Source organism: Formica exsecta, unplaced genomic scaffold (assembly GCF_003651465.1).
Source record: "Formica exsecta isolate Colony F162 unplaced genomic scaffold, ASM365146v1 scaffold98, whole genome shotgun sequence".
Taxonomy (NCBI): domain Eukaryota; kingdom Metazoa; phylum Arthropoda; class Insecta; order Hymenoptera; family Formicidae; genus Formica; species Formica exsecta.
The window spans coordinates 1,595,392-1,595,914 of NW_021853741.1; the positions used below are offsets into that span (position 1 = coordinate 1,595,392).

General features: G+C 44.7%; 1 protein-coding gene across 1 annotated transcript in view; it reads left to right on the forward strand.

The window, feature by feature from the left end:
* The window catches only part of LOC115245508, a 20,899-nt gene that overhangs the window by 13,075 nt on the left and 7,301 nt on the right, over positions 1–523 (forward strand). Inside the window, exons 30-32 of the mRNA XM_029823871.1 lie at positions 1–72; positions 196–383; positions 466–523. Of these exons, the coding sequence (XP_029679731.1) occupies positions 1–72; positions 196–383; positions 466–523 (318 nt within the window). The remainder of the gene's footprint in view (positions 73–195; positions 384–465) is intronic.

Here is a 523-nt window from a genome sequence, read left to right on the forward strand (position 1 = left end):
GCATTCCTGGACTTAAGGGTGATCAAGGATCACCAGGACCGAAAGGAAGTCAGGGTTTGCAAGGTCCGCGAGGTGAGATACTTTCATTGTCATCTATTAAAGACAAAGCTGCATCTTTTCTTAACGTGTCCATATTTACTTTGAAGGAAAGCGATATTTATTTTCCTAATCCCTTAATTAATATTTCTAACAAAGGCGAAAGTGGCCGTCCAGGACAGCCTGGCGAGACAGGTTCGCAGGGTGCTAAAGGCAAAGATGGAAGTCCCGGCGAGAAAGGAGATACCGGAGCGATAGGATCGGTTGGTTTGCCTGGACTTCCGGGTGCTTCAGGTCAACCCGGAACATCGGGCAATCCTGGTATTCCTGGAGCCAAAGGAGCAGTTGTATGCATATTTAGCGTACCGTTTATAAACTATATGAATTATGTTTTAAACTGTATATAAAATCTTGACGATATTCTTACAGGGCTTTCCTGGTGAAAGGGGTTTTAAAGGCGATTCTGGCGTGAAAGGTGACACAGGAA